This window comes from Neophocaena asiaeorientalis, unplaced genomic scaffold (genome assembly GCF_003031525.2).
Source record: "Neophocaena asiaeorientalis asiaeorientalis breed wild unplaced genomic scaffold, Neophocaena_asiaeorientalis_V1.1 scaffold65, whole genome shotgun sequence".
In the NCBI taxonomy this organism is placed as follows: Eukaryota; Metazoa; Chordata; class Mammalia; order Artiodactyla; family Phocoenidae; genus Neophocaena; species Neophocaena asiaeorientalis.
This window is the reverse complement of record NW_020173215.1, coordinates 16798051-16823792: the sequence shown is the minus strand read 5'-3', so window position 1 is coordinate 16823792 and position 25742 is coordinate 16798051. Positions and strand designations below refer to the sequence as shown.

Here is a 25742-nt window from a genome sequence, read left to right as displayed (position 1 = left end):
TTAGGACTTGCTCCACCGCCCGTCTGAAATCTCTCAGTGAACCCTGGGCCGTGGAGTAGCACGTGGTCTTTCACAGTTGCATACTTCCCTCCCCATGTGCTACGTGCCCACTGTGCTGAACTTAAAAAACCTTTTATTATAAAATATATTTATCAAAAAGTGCATAAGATATGACTTGCCAGAGTTACCTCTTCGGTCGTCCTAGTCTCTTGCTTAAAATCTTTCCTTGACTACTTTATCAGGATTTAAAATTCGATCTAAACTACCAGTCTTTCCATTCCCCCCCCTCCGTAAATAATTCTTTGTGGGGAGATTAACATGCAAGTGTGACCACGGAGTACAGATCACAGCCCGGTTTCCAGGAGTTCTGCTCTGTGCAAGGTCAGCCTTTTCTGCCCCTTCTCCCGTCGCGTGCAGCCGGCTACTTCATCCGTGGTTTCTCCTTATCTGTCGCTCATTCCTCGTCTAGGTGTTCATTCCTCACGTGTGTTATGAAAGCAGATGTATTCCAGATGTGTCCGGGGGTTGAGGGGAGTGCAGAGATGAATCAGACACGGCCTCCAGGACCTTATGATCCAGCAGGGCTGAAATTAATAAGATCACTCATAGTCACTAGTATTTATTCATCACTTTTAAGAAGCCAGCCGTCCTTCTGAGGGCTTTGCATTGAATTTCAGTCGATCTAACAGTCCTCCCTTCTATAAATATTTGTTACTGGCCCTGTGCCAGGTAGTTTGTTAAGTGCCGGGACAATCACATCCAACGGGGTGGCCTCCCTTCCTGCAGGGGACTTAACAGCCTGATGTGGGACAGGCAGACAGACAGAGGTGACAATACAGTGAGATAAGTTTTGTGTTGGGTAGTGTGGAAGCAGAGGGCAGGGGCATTTCACCTGCTGTCTTAGCTCTGGCTGCCGTAACAAAATAGCATAGACTGGGTGATAAAACAGTAGGCATTTATTTTCTCAGAGTTCTAGAGGCTGGAAGCCCACAATCAGGTCTCTGGCGTGGTCGGCCTGTGGTGAGGGCTCTCTTCCTGGCTTATGTACATCCACCTTCGCCCCGTGTCCTCACACGGCAGGGAGAGAGTGCGGGATCTCCCTCTTTCTTTTCTTCTAAGGGGATTACGACCTCATTTAACCATAATTACCTCCTAAAAGTCCTGTTGCCAAATGCAGTCACACTGGGGTTTGAGCTTCAACACGTGAATTTGGGGGGCACCCAATTCAGTCTATAGCAGTCAGTGCTGGTGATCCAGAGAGAATTTCAGGGAGGAGGTGCTGTAAGTTAAGTCCCGAGTGATGAGAGCACGTGTCCAGGCAAAGGCAGGAGTCTGAGTGGGATGAGTGCGAAGCCTGGGTGAGAGCAGCGTGTGAGACTCCGAGGTAAGGGAAAGTGGGATCTAGCTGGGAGACTACAGACAACCTGGTATTTAAGTGTTGGTGCGTGGCAGAGCCAGAAGGAGGTGTGAACCTTTCTGAAAATCCCACGGATGACCTGAAGGAGAGGGGTGGCCTTGGGTTGGATCTCGAACCTTAGGAAGGGCTTGTGCGTGTGGCGATGCCAGGAAGGAAGAGCACATTGCAGACTTGAAAGGACTTTAACATGAAGGTGTGGGTGGGAGTTTTCTTTGGCGAAACTCTCTGCGAGATGGGGGTCATGGTGCCCGGCAAGAACGCAGCAAGGATTCGACAACGTAGGGTCTGCAGGTGCTGGGCCTGTATAGAAGAGTCCAGAAGTGGTTTTTGTAAATATGGCATTCTTAGTCACTTCAGTTGAAAACTCTTCGTTGAGTTTCCGCTGCCCAAGCCGTAGTTATTTTTCCCTGTTTTTACTAACTAACGTTTCCCCAGTTACTCGAAGGCAGAAGCCTCTTTCTCGTTTATGAATATAATAATGTACCCTGCAGCCCGTAGGTGGTCCTCAAGATGAGGCTTTTGTAACCAGGTTTTTTACTTTTATTTCTTACTTTTGACAGATTATGACTCAGATGCAATGAGTAGCTCTTACGAATCATACGACGAAGAGGAGGAAGACGGAAAGGGGAAGAAAACGCGGCACCAGTGGCCCTCGGAGGAGGCCTCCATGGACCTGGTAAAGGACGCCAAGATCTGTGCCTTCCTGCTGCGGAAGAAACGCTTCGGGCAGTGGACCAAGTTACTCTGCGTCATCAAAGACACCAAACTACTGGTAAGGCCTTGCGACTTGGTTGCTCTTGTGTAGAGTCGGTAAGATGTGGCCGGCCGTCTCACTGGGTGGAATGTACACCCAGGCGGGTGGTGGTAACATCGGCGGGAGGGAGAAGGAACAGCGGTCAAGGGCTGGCCCGTGATGGGCCGTCAGTGAGCCCTGGCCGGGGCTACCATGGCTTTAACGCTGTTGGTTTCGCCAGCCCCCCTGAAGCAACCAGCGGGCAAAACCATCCCCATCTGGAGCCAGCGTCTGCGGTTCATGTCAGTGGAAATGCACGCTGCTTTAACTTGCCGGAGGTCGCAGGGTGGATTTTCTCATTTGTAGTGAGTCAGTGAATTCCTCAAAGCCAGGTCATCCAAGTGGGCCGGGCAGGCCAGGCGAGGTCTGGGGGAGAGTGCCCAGGGAAGGAAATTCTTTTGGAAAGCAAAAGGCTGACTCTTTTTTTTCTTTTCTTGTAACTCAGAGAGGCAGAATAGAAAGACAGAGTAAGTAACAGAGGAACGGAAACAGGAGGACAGAGACCCTTTGCTGTAGGCGTTAGTCTACCAGGGAACCCAGTAAGGAAGCAAGAGCCTTTGAGACACACCGTCTGTCCCTCCTCCTTCCTTCCCAGCTGTAGAAACCATGGCTGGTTATTGGCATTGTGAATGTTAAGAGTGTGTTATTGTATTTTGTTTTCCCTTCAAATTAACCTTGGGGAAAAAAAATCACTCAAAAGTATATTAAAACAGAACACATGAGAATGTATGATTCTGTACCTCACTTTTCAGTGGAGCAGATAACCCCCTTTTAAAAAAATAGTCTCATCTGTGAATTATGGGAATCTGATTTACTAGATTCTTAGGACATTGTATGTTTTTTAATTAATTGTTTTGTTAAAAAAAATTTTTTTTTTTGAGCAGTGCAAGTACATGTTTTTTCCACATGTGTGGCCTGAATTTCTCCCAAATTTAGAATATGCCAAAAGTGATGATGCCATGGGGGAATTTTAAAGTAAAGAACGAAAGAAAAAAAAGATGAGAAAGATTAATATGGTCCGTATTTACAATCTGACATAATGGCTGCAAGAAGTGGATATATTATATAAACATTTTAAAACTATACAGTCGACTCTCATGTAAAACGCGCTGTGGGCAGCTTGTGGTGGAGGGTAGGGTCAGCGGACATCGGACCCTCTGCCCGGCCCCCACTCCACCACCCCCGCTCTCGTCTCCTCCCTCCCTGCCTCCTCATCTTCTGTTTCTTGCATCACCTACCGGGTTTCCCATCTTCCAAACCGGGATGATAATGCCTGCCATTTAGAGGAGTCGTAAATATTTAAGAAGAGATTAATGGAGAACCACATGAAAGCACCGTCTTTGATGAAATGCAGAATCAAAGTTTCATTACGAAGCAGTTTTTCGTTCAAAAATGACCTATGATCCAACCGCCCAAATGACCCCTGTTGATGGTGAAAAAAAAAATCGACAGAACAGAAAGCCGGCCTCTTCCCCTAAGTGCTCCTGGCCTGTCTTCACACAGGCACCACCATGACCAGCTGTTTTGAGTAGCCTTCCAGAACCTGTTCGTTTCTATGCCCAGGCAGCTCTCTGGTGGACGCTATCGTGTGCCCAGACCCCTTCAGTTCCCTCACTTGTGGGGACGGCTGCCGGCAGACAGCTTCCCAAGGTCACGTCCCTTCCCAGGGCGTCTGCATCCCCTGTGATGCCTGAGTGTGAATGCCCTGCCTCGTGGGACCAGCCTGCAGGCACGGTCCAGCTCCAGAGCTCCCGTGCGGTTCTTCAGGGCCTTGTATTTGGACTGCACTGAATGAAGCTTACCTTCTTCCTCTACCCAGTCCCTGTCCTCATACAGGTATAGCTCTTAAATAAATGCCCCTTAATAAATATCCCGTGTGCTGCTCTGTTTTACAGTCATCTTCCCTGGGAATCCAACCTGCAGGGAGCTCCAGACGTTACTGTATGGTATTACTGATAACATGTCCATTTTGAAGTGTTTAACTTAAGCAAAAATACAAGCTATAAAATTTCCTGGGACTCCCCTGGTGGTACAGTAGTTAAGAATCCGCCTGCCAATTCAGGAGACACGGGTTCGAGCCCTGGTCCGGGAAGATCCCACATGCCACGGAGCAACTAAGCCCGTGCGCCACAACTACTGAGCCTGTGCTCTAGAGCCCGCGAGCCACAACTACTGAGGCCCAAGCGCCACAACTATTGAAGCCCGCGGGCCTAGAGCCCGTGCGCCCCAACAAGAGAAGCCACCGCAATGAGAAGCCCGCGCACCACAACGAAGAGGAGTCCCTGCTCGCCGCAGCTAGAGAAAGCCCGCGCGCAGCAACGAAGACCCAACACAGCCAAAAATAAATAAATAAATTCATTTAATTAAAAAAAAAATTTCCTTTCCAATTCCTTCTACTGTTAGTTTCCTTTTCACTTTTTTTTTTGCACATACCGAGAATGTGAAAAGTCTGGTAAATGGTAAACATTCATAGCAACCTGAGATTAGTTGTTTTTGGTGTATTTTTTTCTTCCTTTTTAGGCAGGGTGGCCATCAGTTTTACTTCTTAAAAAAGTGGGTATCTTCCATACCTGTGCCATTTAGGAGCCAAGGTCTTAGAACTGTAAAACAGGAAAGGGCTCTAGAAATCATTTCTGAAAAGAAGTATCTGTTCATTCATTCCTTCGTCAGTAGATGGATTAGGGTCCTGGGTGCAGGCTCTGCACTCACAAAGTTTGGGGCTAGAGCCCTGCCTCTGCCACTGTTCGGGATGCCTGATTTTGGACTAGTTTCCCAACCACCAGAACCTCAATTTCCTAATCTGCAAAATGGACAAACGTGACAATTAAATGAGATGTATGAAATGCCTCACATAAGGTAGACACTCAATATTTGGTAGCCACTGTTATTATTGCTAATTATTTAATAATAATGTAATTCAATAAAATAATAATAAAAACAGCAATAAATCATTTCACAAAAAAGGAAGCAGGCTCAGAAAGCTTAAACGACTTGTGGGAACCCAGATTAAATTAGTAGCAGAGCTGGGACCCAGATGCCTGAACTCTTAGAGCACGTATTGCCATTACGGGCTGTGCTTTTGGTCCCCAGTAATGCAGTGAACCCTGGGCAGGAGGGGAAGCCTTTGGACAAAGATCTGGTTTGAGAGGTCTAGATCAAGCGAGAGTGATGGGAACTCAGTGTCCGTGTCCCCACAGCACTGAAAGCTCTAGGGCGAATGTCAGTGATGCAGACGGAGCAGCGTGCGTTTTGGACCCTCTACTCAACCAGAAAGCACAGCTTTGCAGACATTTTTGTCCGTTATATGTTGATATGTATACTCTTCATAAAATCATTCACCTGTCTTTCAGAAGGAGGATAGGGATGGGATAGGAGGACACCAAACAACATAGGCTGTGGAGTAAAGTATCCGAGGTCCTGTCTGCCAATAGGGCGGCAGCGCCATTTCAGCAAATCTAGTATCTTCGTGTCGCTTAATGGGGAAGCTCCACTAGAACATAAGCTCCATCAGAGCAGGGACTTTGTTTCCCACCGAGTCATCTCCTGGGTGTTTGGTAAATTCTGCTGAATTAATGAGCAGATGTTTTTGCACGCACATGGAGGGGAGATGCTGGTGTGGAGCGGTGCTCTCTATGTGAGTCCCAGTGTCTGCAGGTCGCTCTTCCAATCTCTGAGTATCTCCACCCTTCAGTCGGACCTCCAGGTGCTTCGCCAGTACTCCTGTTTTCATTGTGCCAGAGTTTTATCAGTGTTTCTGCTTGGACTTCCTTACAGCCTAACTTTGATTTCTCCTGTCCAATGCAGTGCTACAAAAGTTCCAAGGACCAGCAGCCCCAGATGGAACTGCTGCTTCAAGGTTGCAACATTACATACATCCCAAAAGACAGCAAAAAGAAGAAGCACGAATTGAAAATTACTCAGCAGGGAACAGACCCACTTGTTCTTGCTGTCCAGAGCAAGGAGCAGGCCGAACAGTGGCTGAAGGTAACTTGTTGCTTTTGTTTCTGAGACGTTTTCTTTCCCAAACCTCTTTCTGAGATCTGTTTTATTGAATTTGTACTTTTTGCCAAGCGTAGGTGAACAGTGGATTAACCTGAATAGTTTTGCCTTTGATAGTGGAATATTCTGATTACTTTGAGGTTAATCACTTTAAATTTTGTCTTCAAAAGGCAATATACCCCCTGTTTACAGGCTGCTTCTAGAGGTTTCTTTTTTTTCTTTTTAACATCTTTATTGGAGTATAATTGCTTTACATTGTTGTGTTAGTTGCTGCTGTATAACAAAGTGAATCAGCTGTACGTATACATATATCCCCATATCTCCTCCCTCTTGTGTCTCCCTCCCACCCTCCCTATCCCACCCCTCTAGGTGGTCACAAAGCACCGAGTTGATCTCCCTGTGCTATGCGGCTGCTTCCCACTAGCTATCTCTTTTAGGTTTGGTAGTGTATATATGTCCATGCCACTCTCTCACATTGTCACAGCTTACCCTTCCTCCTCCCTGAGTCCTCAAGTCTGTTCTCTACGTCTGTTTCTTTATTCCTGTCCGGCCCCTAGGTTCTTCAGAACCTTTTTTTTTTTTTAGATTCCATATATATGTGTTAGCATACGGTATCTGTCTTTCTCCTTCTCACTTACTTCACTGTGTATGACAGACTCTAGGTCTATCCACCTCACTACAAATAACTCAGTTTCATTTCTTTTTATGGCTGAGTAATATTCCATTGTATATGCGTGCCACATCCTCTTTATCCATTCACCTGTCGATGGACACATAGGTTGCTTCCATGTCCTGGCTATTGTAAATAGAGCTACAATGAACATTGTGGTACATGACTTTTTAAATTATGGTTTTCTCATGGTATATGCCCAGTAGTGGCATTGCTGGGTAATATGGTAGTTCTATTTTTAGTTTTTTTTTTTCTTTGCGTTACGTGGGCCTCTCACTGTTGTGGCCTCTCCCGTTGTGGGGCACAGGCTCCGGACGCGCAGGCTCAGTGGCCATGGCTCACGGGCCCAGCCGCTCCGTGGCATGTGGGGTCTTCCTGGACGGGGGAACGACCCTACGTCCCCTGCATCGGCAGGCGGACTCTCAACCACTGCGCCACCAGGGAAGCCCTATTTTTAGTTGTGTAAGGAACCTACATACTGTTCTCCATAGTGGCTGTATCAGTTTACATTCCCAGTGCAAGAGGGTTCCCTTTTCTCCACACCCTCTCCAGCATTTATTGTTTGTAGATATTTTGATGATGGCCATTCTGGCCAGTGTGAGGTGATACCTCATTGTAGTTTTGATTTGCATTTCTCTAATGATTAGTGATGTTGAGCATCCTTTCATGTGTTTGTTGGCAATCTGTATATCTTCTTTGGAGAAATGTCTACAAAGCTACAGTAATCAAGACAGTATGGTACTGGCACAAAAACAGAAATATAGATCAATGGAACAGGATAGAAAGCCCAGAGATAAACCCACGCACATATGGTCACCTTATCTTTGATAAAGGAGGCAAGAATATACAATAGAGAAAAGACAGCCTCTTCAATAAGTGATGCTGGGAAAACTGGACAGCTACATGTGAAAGAATGAAGTTAGAACACTCCCTAACACCATACACAAAAATAAACTCAAAATGGATTGAAGGCCTAAATGTAAGGCAAGACACTATAAAACTCTTAGAGGATGACACAGGCAGAACACTCTATGACATAAATCACAGCAAGATCCTTTTTGATCCACCTCCTAGAGAAATGGAAATAAAACCAAAAATAAACAAATGGAACCTAATGAAACTTAAAAGCTTTTGCACAGCAAAGGAAACCATAACCAAGACGAAAAGACAACCCTCAGAATGGGAGGAAATATTTGCAAACGAAGCAGCTGACAAAGGATTAATCTCCAAAGTATACAAGCGGCTCATGCAGCTCAATATCCAAAAAACAAACAACCCAGTCCAAAAATGGGCAGAAGACCTAAACAGACATCTCTCCAAGGAGGATAGAGCTTTCCCTTTTACTTTGATTTTCTGGTTTCACTTTACTGTGTCTGGATGTCAGTTCTTTTTTATTTATTCTGCTTGGGATTCCCTGGGATTTTTAAATCTGTGGATTGGTATTTTTCTGTTTTAGAAAAAATTTTCAGCCATTTCCCTTAAAATATAACTTTGCGCATTTCCTCCTCTCCCCCAACTAATTTAAATATGTGTTAGACTTTTTCACTATATTCCACTTTTACCTTCTCTTTGTGTTTTACTATCCTTTTTTTCCCTTTAGTCTGGTTAATTTTTTCTTGTTACTTTCCTGCTCACTATGTCTCTCTTTAGCTGGATCTAATCTGCTATTAAGTTTGTTCCCATTCACTGGATTCTTAATTTTGTTTATGGTAGTTTCCAGTTCTTGAATTTCTGGTTGTTTCTTTTTAGGAATGTTTGTTTGGCTTTTCTCTCCAATAACAAGCACATAACAGACATAATTGTTTTGACAGTGGTTTTGGTTGAGTTTGGACCTGGTTCTGTTATCTGTTGTGCCTTTTCTTGTTCATGTCATTTTGTCTTCTTGCATGCCAGGTTATCTAACGATCATGCTGGGCATTATATTTGGAAAAAAATATTATAATCATTTTTAATAACAGCTTATTGAAGTATAATTCACATTTCATGCAATTCATCCTTTTAACATATGATTCAGTGGTTTTTAGTATATTCACGGAGTTGTACAACTATCACCATAATCTAATTTCAGCACATTTTCGTGAACCCAAAGAGAAGAGCTGTCCTCACTATGCTAGCAGTCATTTCCCCCAGCCCCAGCCCCAGACAACCACTCATCTGCTTTCTGTCCCTGCAGATTTGCCAATGCACTCATACAACATATGTCCTTTGGTGACTGTCTTCTTTTACTTAGCATAATGTTCTCAAGGTTCATCCATGTTGTATATGGATTAGTATCTCATTCCTTTTAATTGCTTTTTGTGTCATTTCTAAGAAGCCATTGTTTAATCCTAGGCCTTAAGATTTACACCTGTATTTTCTTGTAATAGCCGTATAGTGTTAGCTCATAACTATAGTCTGTGATCCATTTTGATGTAGTGTTTGCTTGTAGTGTGAGGTAGGGGTCCAATTTCATTCTTTTTCTTGTGGGTGTCTAGTTGTCCTTATAGAAATAATTTGATTCTCAGCACAGTGGTTTTTTCTATCCAAGAGCATTTGCCTGTGCCACATGCTTGAGGGGGCAGTAGGTCTCCAAAATCAGTTTAATTTAATTTCAGAGCTTGAGATTTTCAGAGCCATCCAGGTGACTTGAAGTCAGCCTGCAGTCCATTCAAGGGCAGCCTTATTTATTTATTTTTTTTGCGGTACACGGGCCTCTCACTGTTGTGGCCTCTCCCGTTGCGGAGCACAGGCTCCGGACGCGCAGGCTCAGCGGCCATGGCTCACGGGCCCAGCCGCTCCGCGGCATGTGGGATCTCCCCGGACCGGGGCATGAACCTGTGTCCCCTGCATCGGCAGGCGGACTCTCAACACTGCGCTATCAGGGAAGCCCAGGCAGGCTTATTTTTATTACAGTCTTACTCCAGCTACTAATCTTGGGGCCCTAATATTAAGCGTGAGGGTTTTGCCAGGGGCCTCATCCTTGGCGAGCCCTGGACTCCAGCTTTCGGTCCCTATTCCGCCAGAGCTGTCAGAGTGCTACCTAGCTTCTTGGCTACCTCCTCTGGGGGGTATCAAAGGCAGTCCCGGCTGCCGGGCTACTTCTCCGGATTCCCATATACTTCTGGATCATGACCGGCTAATTCCACACTATGATAATAGCTCTTTCTCGCTCTTAGGAAGACGCTGTGTTTATTTCATCTTGCTTTCCTCATTGTCTTTATCAGGAGAATTGGTCCAAACCTTCTAGTCCATCATTGCCTGCTAGTACTTGCTTTGAAAAACCGGTTGGGAGTGGGTGGGAAAGCCCGATGAGACATTTTATAACAATGGTTCTTGTAACATGCCAGCATCCTTTAAACTTTGAGCCTCACTTCCCTCTCGTCCCCCAGGAAAGTATAAGGGTCAGACTCTGTGATGACAGCAATGATGGTTTCTGTTGGGGCAGAGCACATAGATGTGGCTTTTCTCATCCCTGTAATTTGGGAGATGGAGCAGAGCATTTTTTTTTTTTTTAATGGGAGTCCTGTGATCAGGAGTTTCTGCTGCTGAATTGGTTTAGCCTTCCAGACACAGAATCTTAATACGTTACATGTCAACCACTGGTGTTACCAAAGTACTTTTCCATCATTATTATCTCTTAATCCTCAAAACCGCTGCCTGAAAAAGGTGTTACTATTGGCCATTTCATCTCACAGGTGAGATACCAAGTCCCAGGTAGACGGGATGTCACAGTGATCAGCCAGTGATGGGGCCAGGAGTTGACCTCTGAATTGCCTGGCGTCATTTTCATTTTCATTCTGCTGGGCCGTCTTGACAATTTGCCATTCTCTCTTTTTATTCCTCACTTCTAGGTTCTTAGCACCATTCCTTCAGTAAGGAGGGAGAGAATGAGGAAGTAAACGAGGAGCCTTATATGTGATTCTGTTTTCTTCACCTGGTCCCAGTCTTGGTTACCTGTATCCGGCCTTCTGCATTTTTGTGTTTACCTGTTCCCTAGTAGAGAACCCAAGAAGGGACACTCTGAAACCTAAGCTTTCTTCTCTTTTCCATCTGTTCTCACAGTCTGTTGAGTATTTTATGCGTACTAAAGAGCAGCTCCCTTGTTAATGATATTGGTCTAACATGAAGTCATCTAGCGTTCACTGGGTTTTACTGTTTCACTGGGAAATAGGAATGAGCGGACAGTGCAGCTCACAAATAGACAAAGACAAAACTTTTTCAAGATGTCAGGTGCTGACGGGGTGAAATAGTCTTACACCTTATTTCAGCAGATGTGAGATACAGGTCACAGGCCCTTAGCTAATTATAGAATGATGACTCTGTCAATGGGAGCTTAACTGCAAAAACTTTTTAGCATTTGCTGATATTGCTTTAAAAAGAAGTAAATACTTGGTAAATTATCTTTTTCTAAAGGGTTTAACTTGATTAATTACTCCACTTAATGTTTGTGCTTTACTTCCATCGCATATTGTAATATAAGAACCTAAGAAGTCTTGATGAGAAATGGAAGTCTGATGACAAAACTGCTTTCAATCAATCAGTTACAGAATTTTAATTTTTTAAAATCAGCAGAGACCTGAGACGTTTTCGTTTAGTTTCATCCAGATATTGTTGTTAGATTGGCTGCCTTATCAGAATCAACTGGAAATTAAAAAAAAAAAAAACCCAATAAACAAAAAAACAATCCTAATCCCTAATGATTAGATTCATTTGGGACCTAAGAACTTTTTTTCTTTTTACTCTATATCTTTTACCCTTTTTAAGATCCAAAAAGCCACAGGTGTAATTGAAACATGCCTGCCCTATTAATTCTCTCTCCCTCGATTGTGTCTTTTTATTCTTTTTGAACCATTTATAAGGGCTTTATCATTAGTAAAGATGTTAATCATTAAAAATAAAAATTCTCTCCGTCTTCCAAGGTTACTTGTATCTTGAATTTGGTCTTGATTATTATCTAGGTATACTTTAGAAATACTTTTTACTTACAATGTCTGTCCTCATAAACAAGAAAAAATGACGTTATTTTTCATGTTTAAAATTTCCACGGAAATGGCTTCAAACTGCACGTGTTCTGCAGCCAGCTGTTTTCCCTCATTTGCTTGCACCCTCTCACTGTCACGGGCAGTGTTCGGTGAGCGTTCTCGTGCGGGTCACCTGGTCTCGGTGTCCTGGTTTCTCTAGGATGGAGACCGTATGTTGGAATGGCTGGTGTTGATATGTGCACACCTTCAGCATTACCAGAGCCTCGCAAATTGTCCTCCAGGGTCGTTTGTACAGTTGTCGTTCTACCAGCAGTGTGTGAGAGCAATCACTTTGTATGTCTCCTTTGAGTTTCTTTGTACCTATGCAGCAAATAGAAATGCAAATTTCAATACCCGTCCCCCCACCCTCATAAAAAGGGTGCAGAAACAAGGTTCTGCACCTTGGTTTTTTTTCCTAAATAGAGTATCTTGGAGACTTTTTTTCTCCAAGTTAGAGGATAGAGCACTTTTTCCCTTTTACAATACATAGCATTTCATTTTATAAATAGAATATACTTAAAAAAAATCTTATCTTCTCTTTGTGGAGATGGGGCTGTTGTCATTCTTTTGGTGTGACAGGGAGCTCTATAATGTTAATCCTGTACCCACATCGTCTCACAGTTTTGCTAGTCTGTAGACTGTATTTCCAAACAGAGGAATTGTTTGCATGAAGGTTATAAGCTATTGGAATTTTGAGATACAGTTGAATCACTTCGTAGGTTTACCAGTTTCCCTTCCCACCAACAGTGCGTTTCCCCCCACGAGTGTGAGTGCCTTTTCCTCCCAAAAGCATGTGAGTGCCTTTTCCCGCTACTGTCCTGCCAGCAGCCTGCGTTATCAACTTTTGAATTTTTGCCAGCCTGATAAGGGAAAATGATATCTCATCTAGTTTTAATCTGCATTTCTCTCATTATGAGTGACATTGAGCATCTTTTTATACGGTTCAAGAGCCTATGGCTGTATTACTGTTTCCGTGAACTGTCTGTCTATATCCTTTGCCCTTTTTGTAGATATTCTGCTCAGAAATCTATTTTTAAGGAACCTCCCGATGCCCGAGGCCAAGCCAGGTTTGGTAATCACAGCTCTAGCTCAGCCTACTCATTTCCACTTGGATAAAAGTCCTCATGGAAGAGAGCATTTGAGAGCAAGTAAGTGTTTCTGCAGGCAGATATAGGCTGTTAAGGCAAATGGCATTCCACAGCCATTTTCACTAAAGTTTTATTTGACTCTTATAACTGCTTCTGAAATTCATTATAATAAATATAAAGGAGCCGGGAAGGAGAAGGTGGTGAGCCAGCACTGTGTAGAAAGACAGTGTCGCTAGAGCGCAGACTGGAGTCCGACGCTGAGTTCTGACCTCAGCCCCGCCGTCACTCGCTGAGTGTCTTAGATGAGCTGCTCGACTTCTCCGTGCCTGTTTTCTCATCTATGAAAATGCGAGGGGTTGAAAGTAGTGTCTGCTTTGTAGGGTTGCGAGGCTGCGACCATGTTAAGATATAAAGTGTTTAGAAGAGCACCTCGCCTGTATGAGCACGTATGTAGGTGCAAGCTGCTGTTATTGGTGGTGTTAATAAACATACGAGCTCCTGTTGAAATCTGTTTGGAAATCAGGATGACAGCAGGATGTTTTTAGGGGCCAGAGCTACGAGTGTTCACAGCCCTTCCTCCCACCCTCCTTTGCCCAGACCTGCAGGGAGTCTGGGAAACATCTTCCTGTGTGCCCATAGGGAGGAAGCCATGTGCCAATCATCTGCCGTATCCCCTACTGCAAATAAATTAATAAACATCCCAAAACAACTCTTAAAGGTCTATACCAAAGAGAATGTTTAAGGGAAATTGGCTGTGCTGTAGACACCACTGTCCTTTTCTAATGAGAATCCGTGAGAGCCCTAATGCTGACCTTGGTAAACTGCATCCGTCCTTTTCTTGCTTTTTTCGCCCATTCCCTGCTGGGTAATGTAGGGGTTTTACAGCACCTCCTGGTTTCAAGCACTTTTAGAGGAATACAGTTGAAAAGAGTTTTCAGCATGATTTAATGTGCTAGGAGACTATCGTCGTGGTTTTGCCAGACTTCTCAAGGAGGATCACAAACAAGTTTATTGTATACTTTAGCTCATAGAACCTGACCCTGTGTGTCCTTGAAGAAAGGTTGATCTTAGTTCCCCGACCAGAGATCAAACCTGCGCCCCCTGCAGTGGAAGAGCCTTAACCACTGGACTGCCAGGGAAGTCCCAAGAAAGGTCTTTCGTACTCTCCCAGGCATCTCCCCTTACTTTACTTTGTTTCTTCCTGAAGAAGGGCCTCCATGTAGTGTCATCATTTCCTTTCACCCTAAAGAAATTAATAAAATAAAATGATTTCTTATAGAGCAGACCTTCTGGAGATAACTCCTTTCAGCTTTTTGTTTGTTTGGTTTTTTCTTCTCCTTTCAGCTTTGACTAGAAATGTCTTTATTTCACCTTAACTTTAGGTGAGAAGTTAGCCATCACTTGTATCAATTGTGCCTTTGAATGTGATATGTCATTTTTTTTTTTTCGTGGCTCCCTTTAAGATTTGCTTTTTTAATCTTTGGTTTTCAGCACTTGACTGTGAGGTGTCTGGGTGTGGCTCTATAGGTTTTTATCTTTCTCAGAGCTTTTTTTTGGTCTGTGGGTTGATGTCTTTCATTGGTTTTGGACCGTTTTTGGCCATTATCTTTTCAAATATTTTTCTGGCTCATTTTTTCTCTCCTCTCCTTTTAAAATTTGTTGGTACATGTTAGGTCATTTGGAATATCCCATGGATTTTGGATTCTCTGTTCTGTTTTTCTTCACTCTTCTGTGTGTTTCAGTTTGGGTGGATACTTTAGATTTACCCATCCTCAAGTTTACTGTCCTTTCCTCTTCTGTGTCCAGTGTGCCCTTAAGCCCATCTTATGAATTATTCTTTTGTGACATCCTATTTTTCATTTCTAGCATTTTTCTTTTGCTTTTTTTAAAAAAAAGTTTCCATCTCTCTTCTGAAATTCTGTATCTCTTCACACATGTCTTAATGCCTTTTTCACGATCCGTTTTGACTTCCTATCATAGTTATTTTAAAGTGTTTTGTAATTCTGAATCATCTCTAGGACTGTTCCTATTGAATTTGTCTCATGAGTTTACATTGTATTCCATCTGCTTTGTGTAAAAGAGCAGTAGAGACTGAAGTAATTACTGTTCCCTCCAGAAAAGGGTGTGCCCCTTCTCCCGTCTGCTGCTCATAGGTGGGCTGCCTCCATCTCACTAGTTGAGGCAGATCTGGACTGGGCTGCAGCTTTACTTTGATTCACTTTGCTATTGCCTTCACATGGTTTCAGAGCTGGATCTGGAATTTTCCATCAGCGTGGCTTAGGTTCTGAGCTATGGTGGAAGTCTGGAGGTCTCTGTGTGCTACAGACACATGCTAGCTTTCTGGACCAGCTTGGTTTTCTTTTTGGCCTGATGCTGGCCAGCTCTTTGGTTTGCTGGGGTATTCTCTCTGTTCTCTCTGAAAAATTCTCTCTGAATTTTTTTAGAGCTCAACCACCTTGTTCTCATTGTCAAGGTGAGAGTGGTGGCCTGCGTGCCTTTCTATGTGGCAACCAGAAGTCAAGATACCATGTGCTGCCCCTTTTTCTTCATCAGTCTTGCCAGAAGTTTATCTATCTTATTAGTTCTTTCAAAAAAACCAAATTTGGGCTTCCCTGGTGGCACAGTGGTTGAGAGTCTGCCTGCCGATGCAGGGGACACGGGTTCGTGCCCCGGTCCGGGAAGATCCCACATGCCTCAAAGTGGCTGAGCCAGTGCGTCTGGAGCCTGTGCTCCGCAACGGGAGAGGCCACAACAGTGAGAGGCCCACGTACAGCAAAAAAAAAAAAAAAAAAAAAAAAAAAAATTTTTCTCTGTTGATTTTTCTCTGTAGTACTATTGTTTTCTATTTTATTAAGTTCTCCTCTTCTTTCATTTTGTTTTGCCTTAATTTTCTGTAATTATCCCAACTTCTTGAATTGTGTACTTAGATAATTGATTGTTAGCCCTTTCCATATGTGTGTGTGTGTGTGTGTGTGTGTGTGTGTGTATATGGATTTAAAGCTATGCATTTCCCTCTAAGTACAGTTTTAGCTGCATCCTCTATTTTGATTTTTTTGTGTGTGTGTTTTTATCATTCAGTTTAATGGTTTTTTTGTTTTGTTTTTTGACTGCAGTGGGTCTTTGTTATGGAGCGTGGGCTTTCTCTAGTTGCAGCGAGTGGGGACTACTCTTTGTTGCGGTGTGTGGGCTTCTCATTGTAGCGGCTTCTCTTATTGCAGAGCACGGGCTCTAGGCGCGTGGGCTTCAGTAGTTGTGGCACGTGGGCTCTAGAGCATAGGTGCAGTAGCTGTGGCACACAGGCTTAGTTGCTCCACAGCACATGGGATCTTCCCAGACCAGGAATCGAATCCGTGTCCCCTGCACTGGCAGGCAGGTTCTTAACCACTGCACCACCAGGGAAGTCCCCTATCATTCAATTTAAAATATTTCCTAATATCTGTTTTGATTCCCTTTTTTACTAATGGTTTATTTGGGAATATATTGCTTAGTTTCCAAGTATTCAGTGATTTTTTAAAAAATTACCTGATTGTTTTACATTTCTAGTTTAATTCCACTCTAGTCACAGAACTTTATATGGTTTCACAAAGTAGAAATTTATAGACTTGATGTATTGCTCAGCATGTAGTCGGTTTTGGTAAGTGTTCAGTGTCTACTTGTAAGGGATGTGTATTATGCATTTGCTTGGTGTACTCTTCCATATATGGTTGTTAGATCACAGTCATTAATTGTCGTGTTCAAATCTTCTATATCCTTACTAATTTATTTATTTGTTTTATCAGTTACTCAGAGAGAGAGAGATGTGGGAATATCTACCACTTTGATTATGAATTTATCTATGTCTTTTTTATTTCTGTTAGTTTTTGCTTAGTATTTTTGAGGCTATGTTATTTGTTGCATACAAAATTTAAATGGTTATATTTACTGGTAGTTAAAACCTGAAATGTCCCTCTTCCTCTCAGTGTTTCTTGCCTTAAAGAATTACTCTCTGATTAGTCTCTAGATTAATTATCTTCCTTAATGGTACCTTTTGATGAACAGGAATTGTTAAATCTGAAATCTAGTGTATCAGTCTTTACTTCTGTAGTCAGTACTTTTTGCATCCTGCCCACCCCCCAATTTTAGCATATTCCAGGTTACCAAGATAGAACCTGTATTTTCTTCCAGAATTTTACTGGCTCAGTCTTACATTTAGGTCTCTGATTCATGCATATTGGTTTCCATGTACAGGATGACATACGGGAGTCAAGATTCATTTCCTTCCGTATGCATAGTCGGTTGTTTTAGTACCATTGAAATGGACTTAATTGCCACAATTGGAAATCAGTTGATTGTGTTATGTGTGCGTCCTTTCTGGGCTCCTTGTTCTGTTTATTCGTCTGTTTGTATATTCTCATGTCAATGCCACGTTGTCTTGACTGCTGCAGCTTTAGAGAGAGCCTTGAAACCCGCTAGTATGTGGCTTCCAACTTTTTTTCCCTAAATGATTAAAAACTTTGAAATCATCGTTTTATGTGTAAGAAGTCAATGCTGTCGTCATGTTTTTTTTATTTCACCTTGTCAAGGCCACATCTTTATGATTGAAGTAGACTCTTCTTCTTAAAGAACTATCGTAAAAGAAACAACCCTTCTTTATCTTGATGATAGCGTGTTAGAGTGACAGAAGATTGAATGAAACGTCTGGAAATCTGGAGTAGATTCTGAGAATGCCTTTAACTCATTATAATATTTTTGGTCAGCAAACTCTTTCCCCTTTATCTATCAAGTGGAAATAATACTGATCAGAATGGTCAAAAAGCTAGAATGAAAAAGTTATATAAACGCACTCTTAGAACTGTAAAAACACTTGAAATTGGTGATTTATTAGTATCACGTCTTAGGATTCCTTCTGTGAAAATTCTGACAACTCTCTGTCATGAATTGCCTTGTAAAACAGATGCCAAGTCTTTTATTCATTTAAACTCCTCTTCTCCCGTACTGTCCTAACCCTATTATCCAGGTGTTCAGTATTTCGAAACGTGGCCTCAGCGTAACAATTAAAGACCTTTTTGGGTCACACGCGCTCCCTCTGTCAGGTGTGAGAAGCCTGGGGCCTTTGTTGGGCCAGTACAGGACTTGACAGACGCTTCTTCAAGGATCGTTACCAAATTTGTTTCTGTCCTTTTGGTCTGCAGCTTCCATTACCAGCAGCTCTTGCCAGAGTTCCCCCTCGGTGTGTGTATGCACATGCTGCAAACATGAACCATCTTGTTGGGGTCACTCGGAAGACAAGAGTCAATATTCCCAGAAATGGAGCGGTCAGATTTCCTTAAAAAATGTGCAGAGATTGTGTTTCTGGAGATGCAGGCTCAAGTTAAAAGCAAACAAAAATACCACAGAACATATAACAATTTGTATTTTGAGGGATTTGTGATTCTGAATTTGGATCCAGTTCTCTTTAATACGTATTAAACTTCTCACAGAACATGGCTCTTTCAAAAGAAGTATATTAGTGTAAAAACCTCATTTGCAGCTATTTGAGAAATCGGGTGATAAACCTTTTATTTACTACTTCCGAATGAACTCTGCAGGGGCAATATGGCAATAAACAGCAATCAGAGAAGAAAGACAGTTCCGTGAAGATAACCTGAAATAATCCAACCGTTTGATAAAACCCATGGAAAGAAAGACTGGTTTCTCTCATTGATCTTTTCAGCAGTGCCTTTCTCTGTACCTGGGATGTAACTACTGTTATTAAACAGTCTCATGTTGCTGGGATACCACGAATAACCCCACCTGGCCCCAGGCGTGCTGGGTCTCCTCTGGTCTACCGAATCCACCTCATTCTGTTCTCTCCACGAGGAATTCAAGTTCTAGAAGGGAGAAACTAGTAGGGAGGAAGGGGTATAGTTTATCTATGTACAGCATTGTAAGCATGCGGGTATTTGGGTTGGCTTCATCGGGAAAGGCTTCTCAGAGGGTTGACTGCATTTCGTGAGCTGGCTTTGAAGGCTCGGTGAGCTCCCCTGGCTTCGGAGCTTCAGAGATTCCTCGGTTCCCCAAACGTTTGTTTGCGGGAAAAACAGGACCTGGTATGGGCCAGGGGAGAGTGGAGGGGACAGCCCAGCGCCAGGAGTGGGAGGAAGTTGGTGAGGCTGGGGTGTGCTGTGCTGCAGGCATGGCTTTTAGCTGATGCTCTTTTTCTTTCTCTCTCTCTCTTTCTTTTTTAAATTAATTAATTCATTAAATTTTTGGCTGCATTGGGTCTTCGTTGCTGAGCGCTGGCTTTCTCCAGTTGTGGCGAGCGGGGGCTACTCCTCGTTGCTGCGTGTGGGCTCCTCATTGCGGTGGCTTCTCGTTGCGGAGCACGGGCTCCAGGTGTGTGGGCTCATTAGCTGTGGCTCTCGAGCGCTAGAGCGCAGGCTCAGTCAGTAGTTACGGCGCACGGGCTTAGTTGCTCCACGGCATGTGGGATCTTCCCGGACAGGGCTCTAATCCGTATCCCCTGCATCGGCAGGCGGATTCTTAACCACTGCACCACCAGGGAAGCCCTCTCTCTCTTTTATTTTTTAAAACCTCCCCATCCCTGAGGATTTTAGGAATCTATGCAGAGGACTAGGGAAACTTTGTTACAAGGCTTTACTTTTCTCATGTGACGGCCTAGTCTCTTTCCTGCTGTTTTTCATTCACAGCTTTTTTTTTTTTTTTTCTCATAGGGAATTTCAGGTCGAATTTATCTCTTCATTCCCTCCTCTTTTTCTTTCATCAAACTTTTTTTTAGTCGCTGTTATGTGCTAGACATTGGGAATGCCAGCCTAAGTGAGACGGAGCCCCTTCTCTCAAAATGAACCTGGCTTGATAGAAAAAGCAGACCTGCGGGTCCAGGATGCCCGTGACCAGGGCCTGAGTGCAATGCGTGGCCCGTGGAGGGGCAGCTGCATTGTGTTCCATGCGGGAGGGTCCGAGCAGGCTTCCTGGTCACGGGGGACCCAGGCTGCTCATGAAGGATGAGTCCTGTCCAGCCGAGAAGGGAGCACACCTTCTCCAGGAGATACCTGAGATCTGACTGGAGCTTCATAGATCCTTCCCCCTTTGAAAAAAAGAAAAAAAAAAAGGAAAGAAAACAGACAACTGTGTTTTGCATAAAAGCTTTTGCCAGAGATAGGTTTCTGCAGGTAGTGTTTTGTGGGGTTTAGCCTTCTAGTCTGAAACAAGGACCTCGAGACCCTTAACAGCGTGTGTACAATTGAATGCATTTTCGCGGGAAGAGAGCACACGTTGGCATCCTCGTTGAGCTGTCCCAGTGGGCGTCACTTTCACACGTTGTGGGCAGAGATGGAGGCTCACAGCCTGGGTGGCTCAGCCGTGCCTCTGGAGCTGGTGGTGGCACTGAGGCTTCAGCCCCAGCTCCCGTCAGATGCAGAAGCCCAGGAGTTTTCCATTGCAGTATACCCTTTCCCAAGAGGGAAGAAAACGTCTCATCCTTAGGTCAGATAAAAGTGTGCCTTGTCAGCTGAAGGCTTGATAAACACAGGGGAGGTGAGGGAATAAAGACCTGCTGCAGAAAAAGCAGCAGTGAAATTAGCATGAAACGCAAAACTGAGGGAACCTTTTCTGCTCGGAGACATTCAGGAGGTGCAGGTCACCTGGTTGGTGTCACCTTTGCTTACGTTTTCACACCTCAGACTCAACAAGGAGAAAAACATTGCAGCAAGCTCTCTGGGTTTCTTCTTTTCCTTTTTCTCCTGTTTTATTCTGCAACGTGGACCTCACTCCATTGCTTTTTCGTAAAGCAGCTGGGCAGCAGGATGGCTGGAAATGCTGTGCCAGCCTCCCGTCCGTTCCTGGCTCCCATCCCAATCCCAGAGCAAGCCAAGGGAATCTGGATGTGTCTGCTGAGATCGTATTGCAAAGTTACTACACAGATAGCTGGGGCTTTGGCATTGCTTTTTTATTTTTTTCTCAGAAGGCACTTGGGTTGAACCCAAATTGCAGCTTAGTTCCAAAAAGAATAGAAGACATTTTGAAAGCTTTGCCTGCTAGCTCTTCATTCACCAGAGTGTAAGCTGCACCAACCCGGGAGCTTGTCTGTCTTGTTTGCTGCACGTCCCCAGTGATCAGAACCATGCCCAGCTCCTTGCAGGAGCTCAGGAAGGACGGGAGGGACAGTGGGTGGCCGCAGAGGTGGCCGTGCTTGCCAGTAGTGCCGCAAGATGGTCCTGACACCTGCGGGTCTGGGCCAGGATCCCTTTCTGAGCTCTCAGCGTAAACCGTACAGGTGCTGGCAGCGATGGTGCTGGTGACAGTGTACACGTGCAGGTGCTGGCTGAGGCATCTTGCAGGCAGGGTCACGTTCTCTCTTCACTCAGCCATAAATACAAGGCAAGTCATGTTGATGCGCCTTCCTTTGCTAGTGAGGATGCTGAGGTGAGAGAGGTGACGCCTCTCAGCCAGTACTGCTGTGCCTACCTCACAGAGCAGTCAGGCGCCTTCTCAGACTCCTACTGCCGCCCGCCCGCGCCGGCCTTCCTGCGCCCTCCCCTGCTTCTCTAGAGCCCAGCCCGCCCCGTCTCTGCAGAGTCCTTCCTCTGCTCAGCTCCTCCCTAGGTGTCCCCTCCGGCCATGCCCACCGCCTCCCTCCCTCCTGCTCCCTCTTCTTGGAGGTGAGCTCTTCTGGTTTGCTTCTGGCTTCCCTGTCCATCGCAGCTCAGACCCTTCCAGCTGCTTCTCTCCTTTGGCCCCACCCCATGTACTGACTGGCTCGAGGTCTCCTCCTGGGTCTCTGTCCTGCTTTGTCTCACCCTCCCCCCGTTGGCTCATTCCATCCATGGCCATGAGCACCAGCCTGTTGACAGTGATCCCCTGGCTCCCGCTGGCCTCTCCCAGCCCATCTCCTGGCCCCTGGTACTCTGGGTCTTCCGTAAACTCTTCACATCCACCACAGGGCCTTGCACCTTGTCCCCTCTGCCTACAGCCCTTTCCGCCGGTTCTTCACGTGGCTGCATCCTTCTGGTCATTGAGCTCAGCTTTCAGCTTACATGTCATCCCAGGAAGGCCTCTCTTGATATAAGTCAGCCACCCCTTTTTGTTAAAGACTCTCTTCTATTCTTTGTAGCGCTGACTGCTGTCTTACCTCCAGTTTTTGGTGATATTCGTTGTTTATCGTGGTACCTAACTTTTACTGGAGCGGAAGCCCCATGAGGGCAGGACTCTCACGTACACCGTTCCCTTCCGTATCCCAGAACCTCTGTCAGTACCAGGACGGGATAGACATTTGGTGAATGATGAGTGAAAGAATGAACAAACGAGTGCCTGGCATCCTGGAGCTTAAATCCAGATGCCTCTGACCCCTCGGAACTTTCCTACCGCACCTCCTGCCTCTGCTTGGACCCTTGTGTAACCATCTCTGCCCTTGTGCACTCACCACAGGTGGTCAGAGAGATCTACAGCGGCTGCAGCGGGCCGGCAGACTCGGAATGTCCTCCCCCCTCCAGCTCCCCGGTGCACAAGGCAGAACTGGAGAAGGTAAGGGGCGTGTTTCTTTCTAGGAATTAACCTTGCAGTTAACTTGGGCCTTCCTCGGAGTTTACATAACACCTCTGATACTTCAGCACTTCTGGTTGAAAAAAGGAAAAAGGTAATGCAGCCCTGCTTCCTCTCTGCCTGCTCTGTACGAAGCTCACGCTGGCTGTTTTACGGACTGCATGGTTAGTTTTATTCTTCCCAGCTGTAGATGCAGGAATGGCTGTAAACGTGGCACAGGATCTAAGGTGATCAAGGTCACCTGCTGTTACACAGGCAGCTCTGTGTTCTTCTGGAATACAGCAGGTGCTTCGTCAGTGCACCTTCCCAGAGGTTTATTCCCAGCAGACGGGTAACACTTCCTGTCCTTCTCTGCTCTGTACTTGGGCGCCGTGAGCACGCAGCAGGTGGGTAGGGCTAGCCCTCCTGCCAGAGCACGTGAACCCGCCACTCCTGCTGTCTGCCTCTGATGGAGCTCTGTTGCCTGTATGTGCAGAGATCTCGCTTCCATGGAGATCCCTGGCTTTGTGCCCCACCGTGTTCTGTCGGTAGCCTCTGTCTCAGGAACTTTCTGAGCGCTCCCTGTTTGGCCCCTGCCCTACTGGTGAACAGATCCTTCTTTGTCTATTCTTGTTTTAGGCAGGGTTCTCCAGAGAAACAGAACCAGTGGGGTATGTATGTATGTGTGTGTACACAAATTTTATATATATTATAAAATATACATGAAATTTCAAGAAAGATAAAATTCCACATATACAATTATATGCATACTGAGAGATTTATTATGAGGAATTGGCTCACAAGGTTATGGAGACAGGTGAGTCCAAAATCTGCATCATGGGGCCTTAGGCTGGAGACCTAGGAGAGCTGATGGCGCAGGTGAAGTCTTTTGGAGGACTGCCCCCCACCACCCCTTGCTTGGGAGGCCCGTTTTTTATTTTTTTAATTCAGACATTCAGCTGCTTGGGTGAGACCCACCTATACTGTGGAGGGCAATCTGCTTATTCAAAGTTCACCAATTTATTTTTTTATTTTTTAAAATTTATTTTATTTATTTATCTATTTATTTAGTTTTGGTTGTGTTGGGTCTTTGTTGAGGCGTGCAGGCTTTCTCTAGTTGCGCGAGCCAGGGCTACTCTTTGTTGCGGTGTGCGGGCTTCTCATTGCAGTGGCTTCTCTTGTTGCGGAGCACGGGCTCTAGGCACGTGGGCTTCAGTAGTTGTGGCACGTGGGCTCAGTAGTTGTGGCTTGCGGGCTCTAGAGCGCAGACTCAGTAGTTGGGGTGCACGGGCTTAGTTGCTCCACGGCATGTGAGATCTTCCTGGACCAGGGCTCGAACCCATGCCCCCTGCATTGGTAGGTGGATTCTTAACCACTGCACCACCAGGGAAGCCCCAAAGTTCACCAGTTCAAATGTTAGTTTCATCCACAAACACCCTCCAAGTTGACGTATAAAGTTAACCTCACAACCCTCACCCTGATATTGTGACATAGTAGGCCTATTTCTCTTTTTTCCTGATTACAAAACTAATGCCTGTTCACTGCAGAGAATTTAGAAAGTAAAGAACCAGAAATAGGATGGATAAAGTCACTTAGGAGTCTAGAGCTCCTCTCAAAGCTCTGCATGTTTTTAAACCAGTTTTCTTCTATTCATGTGTTTCTTTTACAGTTTGGATAATCTGATGCATAAATTTTCTTATGCTGCTTTTTCCTTTTTTTCTTTTCAGTTAACCTTTATACTATTAGTTTTCCAGGTTTTTGAAAACACATAACATGCAACGAGCATGTTTGCATTTTCATCACCTGAATAATATCAAACTCATATAACTCTGTTATTTATATACCCCCCCACTAGGCTCTCTTTTTTCTTTTTTGAGTCGTGTAAAATAACCTGACACTTTTGTGTAAATCTTTGCTGCTTCTCTGACTATGACCTGAGAAGAGATTCCTAGAAGCTGGCTTACTAGACCAAAGGATAGAATTTTTAAAGATTTTGATTCATGGGACTAAGCAAGTTTCTTTCGAAAAGTTTGATCCTGTTCTCTTTCTCATCAGCAACACGTCGGGGCTCCTTTCACCCACTCACGCGGGAGTTGGCAGTTCTCTTTTACTGTCTTGGTTTCTAAGGTGGCACTGTTAGTGCCTGGCCGGACCTGTTGACCCAGATCCCAGGGGCGCTTCCTGGCCTGAGAGCTGGGCTTTTAGTCCTTCTGTCACTGGAATGTGGCACACACTAGGATCCCGCTAAAGCCATAATTCTTTTACTTTGTCTCTTGCCGGTACCACTGGGGGTTACTGGCACCTGCCTGCCATCTTGGCCCAGCACTGCCTGGACCTCTTATCACGAGGTGAGCGCGTGTGTCCCTGTGTTCTGGTATCATCCGGATACTTTGATTGTCTCCCCGCTGGCCAGTCTCTGTGACCCTGGGGTGTAATTTGAGGTTCTGAGGAGGGGTGTTCTGGAGCCACTTCCTTCACTGTGACTCCACAGGGTCTCTGGTTGGAATGGAAGAGGTTCTGCTCAGAACTATGTTTCTTCTCCTGAAACTAACCTGGAATCCTAACTAGGCTCCTCAAACCCATATATTAGGATTAAAATAATTACGGGTATCCCTGTGCCCTTTGATGGCTTTGATAGTAACTCATCTCTCTGTGTATATTCTGACTGTATTGTTGTGAGCAGATACTTGACACTCGCCCAGTTATTGGTGAATGCTGGGAGGAAATTAAATGAATGGTGTAGGATTTATTTCTGGAAGGATAACGTGGCTTGGTGAGGGGGAATCTTTTATGTACTCCTAATATTTGGTTGGCCAGAAAAGTTAGTTCGGGTTTTTCCGTAAGATGTTACGGAAAAACCCGAACAAATTTTTTGACCAACGCGATATTTTTTTCAAAATTATTTGCAAGAAAAAGTGATTTGATTGAAACAAGCTTGGTACCATAGCGTGTGTTAGTATAACCTCAGAGGCTTTTTTCTTTGCTCTTTCGATGTTTTTAAAGCTGTTGTAGCAAACCAACCAGGTAGTCCGTGTTATAGTTGGGCCCTGTCTCCAGATTATTAGGAATGTGGCCCACATTTTCTTTCACTTTTGAGATGATGTTTGATTGATCCATGATTCAACACTTGGTCAGTGTGGCCATTGTAAGAATAACTTAATCTTTTGATCCTCACAGAAACTGTCTTCAGAGAGACCAAGCTCAGATGGGGAGGGTGTTACAGAAAATGGAATTGCTGTGTGTAATGGAAAAGAACAAGGTGAGTTCTGTTTGTGCC

The 25742-nt window shown here is 44.7% G+C and overlaps 1 protein-coding gene across 1 annotated transcript in view; it reads left to right on the top strand.

The window, feature by feature from the left end:
• The window catches only part of AFAP1 (actin filament associated protein 1), a 101329-nt gene that overhangs the window by 19942 nt on the left and 55645 nt on the right, over positions 1 to 25742 (top strand). Inside the window, exons 4-7 of the mRNA XM_024745213.1 lie at positions 1978 to 2189; positions 6015 to 6194; positions 22373 to 22468; positions 25643 to 25724. Coding sequence (XP_024600981.1) covers positions 1978 to 2189; positions 6015 to 6194; positions 22373 to 22468; positions 25643 to 25724 — 570 coding nt within the window. The remainder of the gene's footprint in view (positions 1 to 1977; positions 2190 to 6014; positions 6195 to 22372; positions 22469 to 25642; positions 25725 to 25742) is intronic.